The 2,566-nt window shown below is 45.1% G+C and overlaps 1 protein-coding gene across 1 annotated transcript; it reads right to left on the reverse strand.

Annotated features, from left to right (window-relative positions):
* Positions 1 to 62: 62 nt before the first annotated feature.
* LOC108304629 (ubiquitin-60S ribosomal protein L40-like) lies at positions 63 to 492 on the reverse strand. Its single transcript, XM_037738718.1, has one exon. It carries the CDS (start codon positions 476 to 478, stop codon positions 116 to 118), a length of 363 nt encoding a protein of 120 aa, XP_037594646.1. The 5' UTR covers positions 479 to 492; the 3' UTR covers positions 63 to 115.
* Positions 493 to 2,566: the final 2,074 nt, after the last annotated feature.

Here is a 2,566-nt window from a genome sequence, read left to right on the forward strand (position 1 = left end):
TTTTTGCTGCTCCAGTCAGCCAAAGGGACACTTTGTTGAGGCTCCAGGGCCACAGGGCCTGGGCAGTAGGCTGCCGTTCGAGGAAGGAAGAGGCTTATTTGACCTTCTTCTTGGGTCACAGGTTGTTGGTGTGGCCACACTTCTTGCAGCAGTTGACAGCATGGGGGTGCAGGGAAGCATAGCACTTGCGGCAGATCATCTTGTCACAGTTGTATTTCTGGGCGAGCTGGCAGAGGGAAGGCTCAATAATGGCACCTTGCAGGCACGGCACCGGGTGCAGGGTGGACTTTTTCTGGATGTTATAGTCTGAGTGAGTGCCGCCATCCTCCAGCTGTTTGCCAGCGAATATCAGATGCTGCTGCTCAAGTGGGATACCCTCCTTGTCTTGAATTTTGACTTTGACATTCTCAGTGGTGTCACTGGGCTCGACCTCGAGGGTGATGTTCTTGCCCGTGATGGTCTTCACAAAGCTCTGCATCTCTGTGTCAGCAACTTGGCTGCCTTGCTGAAGAAAAAGAGCTAAAGTTTTGTTTTTGTTTTTGTTTTTGTTTGTTTTGAGATGGAGTCTCACTCTGTTCCCCAGGCTGAAGTACAGTGACAGGATCTCGGCTCACTGCAATCTCTGCCTCCCGGGTTCAAGCGATTCTCTTGCCTCAGCCTCCTGAGTAGCTGGGATTATGGGCACCTGCCACTCCACCCAGCTAATTTTTGTAGTTTTAGTAGAGATGGGGTTTCACCATTTTGGCCAGGCTGGTCTCAAAGTCCTGACCTCAGGTGATCCACCTGCCTTCGCCTCCCAAAGTGCTGAGATTACAGGCATGAGCCACCTCACAGGGCCAGGGCTTTAAAGTTTTAATGGGAGTTTTCACAGTATTAGTTCATTCCATCTTCAGCAACATCTGCGAGTAGATAATGTTATTAATTATTCCAATATTGCTTGCATTTATTTATTTATTTATTGAGATAGAGTTTTGCTCTTGTTGCCCAGGCTGGAGTGCAATGGTGCAATCTCGGCTCACTGCAACCTTTGCCTCCTGGGTTCAAGCGATTCTCCTGCCTCAGCCTTCTGAGTAGCTGGGATTACAGGCATGTGCCATCATGCCTGGCTAATTTTGTATTTTTAGTAGAGACGGGGTTTCTCCATGTTGGTCAGGCTGGTCTCAAACTCCCAATCTCAGGTGATCCGCCTACTTTGGCCTCCGAAAGTGTTGGGATTACAGGTGTGAGCCACTGCGCCTGGCCCCAATATTACTTTTAAATTCTGTCATATTATCACTATATCCTTTTACCTTGGAGTAATAAACACAATTCTCAAGAACATGTATTTAGTCATTCAACAGATGGTTTTCAGTACCTAATGTGTATTCATTACTGTGGTCTGAGCCTATGACTTCTGTCTTTCTGATTTTCCTGATATTTAGCAGAATCAGAATGTCATACTTGTGATTAGCTGGGAAATGACAAGGGCAGACAGACTAACCTGGTGTTTTGTAATCAGAAATGGATGATGAGTTTTGCAAAAGGGAAGTGACTGAGTGACTGTTTCCACTGTTTATATGTGCAGTCTATAAAGGACCATTAGCCTAGCCTTGGTCTCTAAGCCATGTTCACACAGAGACACCGATCATTATGAGTACTGTCATTGTCAAATGCTGAGAATAATATTACAGGTCATGGTTATTGAATCAACCAATGATTAAAGTTGGCTCTGGCACCTCCCTTTAACTGGCTCAAGTTCTGAAGTTACCATGCATAGGAAAATCAGTGGTGTATGATTTCAGTGATGAACAGAAGAGGAAAAAGGAACGCACTTATCTTTCTTCACTTCTTCCTTCTCGTTTTACTCTCTTTTCTCTATAGCTACCCAATGAGGGAAGGTCAACAGTTAAGTGGAGACACAAGATTGGAAGCAGTTGTCGAAAGACAAAGTTGCAACAAATTTAGTTATAGATTTTTCTTTTTTGAGACAGAGTTTCGCTTTTGTCACCCAGGCTGGAGTGCAATGGCACAATCTCTGCTCACTACAAGCTCCACCTCGTGGGTTCAAGTGATTCCCCTGCCTCAGCCTCCCAAGTAGCTGGGACTACAGGCATGCACTACCATGCCCGGCTAGTTTCTGTATTTTTAGTAGAGATGCAGTTTCACCATGTCGGTCAGGCTGGTCTCGAACTCCTTACCTCAGGTGATTCACCCGCCTCTGCCTCCAAAAGTGTTGGGATTACAGGTATGAGCCACCACGCCTGGCCTGGAGTTTAATTTTATAGACCCAAAAGGGCTGAGGAAAGCAGTAATAGAAAATGAAGAGCAGATTTGTCCTTTCAGAGTGACTTTTCTTATAAAAGTTAAAGCAGAAGGAACTCCCTTATTTTGCTGGCTAATTCCAGCCTCCTTGGGGATTTGGCTATTATCTTTCTCTCTCTCCTGATTTCTGATAAGGTCATATAAACATCACAGTTTGGGGTTAGAGTCTTGGAACTTCAGCATTGTTAAATTAAGCTTAGCCTAAAGCTGCCTCCTTACATATTTTAAGTTCAACCCAAAGGTTTCCCTGTATATAGTGATCTAT

Source organism: Cebus imitator, unplaced genomic scaffold (assembly GCF_001604975.1).
Source record: "Cebus imitator isolate Cc_AM_T3 unplaced genomic scaffold, Cebus_imitator-1.0 Scaffold56, whole genome shotgun sequence".
Taxonomy (NCBI): Eukaryota; Metazoa; Chordata; class Mammalia; order Primates; family Cebidae; genus Cebus; species Cebus imitator.

What these genes read in the sequence shown, in the direction of transcription:
- LOC108304629 (XM_037738718.1), bottom strand. Translation starts at nt 478, where the DNA reads ATGCAGAGCTTTGTGAAGACCATCACGGGCAAGAACATCACCCTCGAG.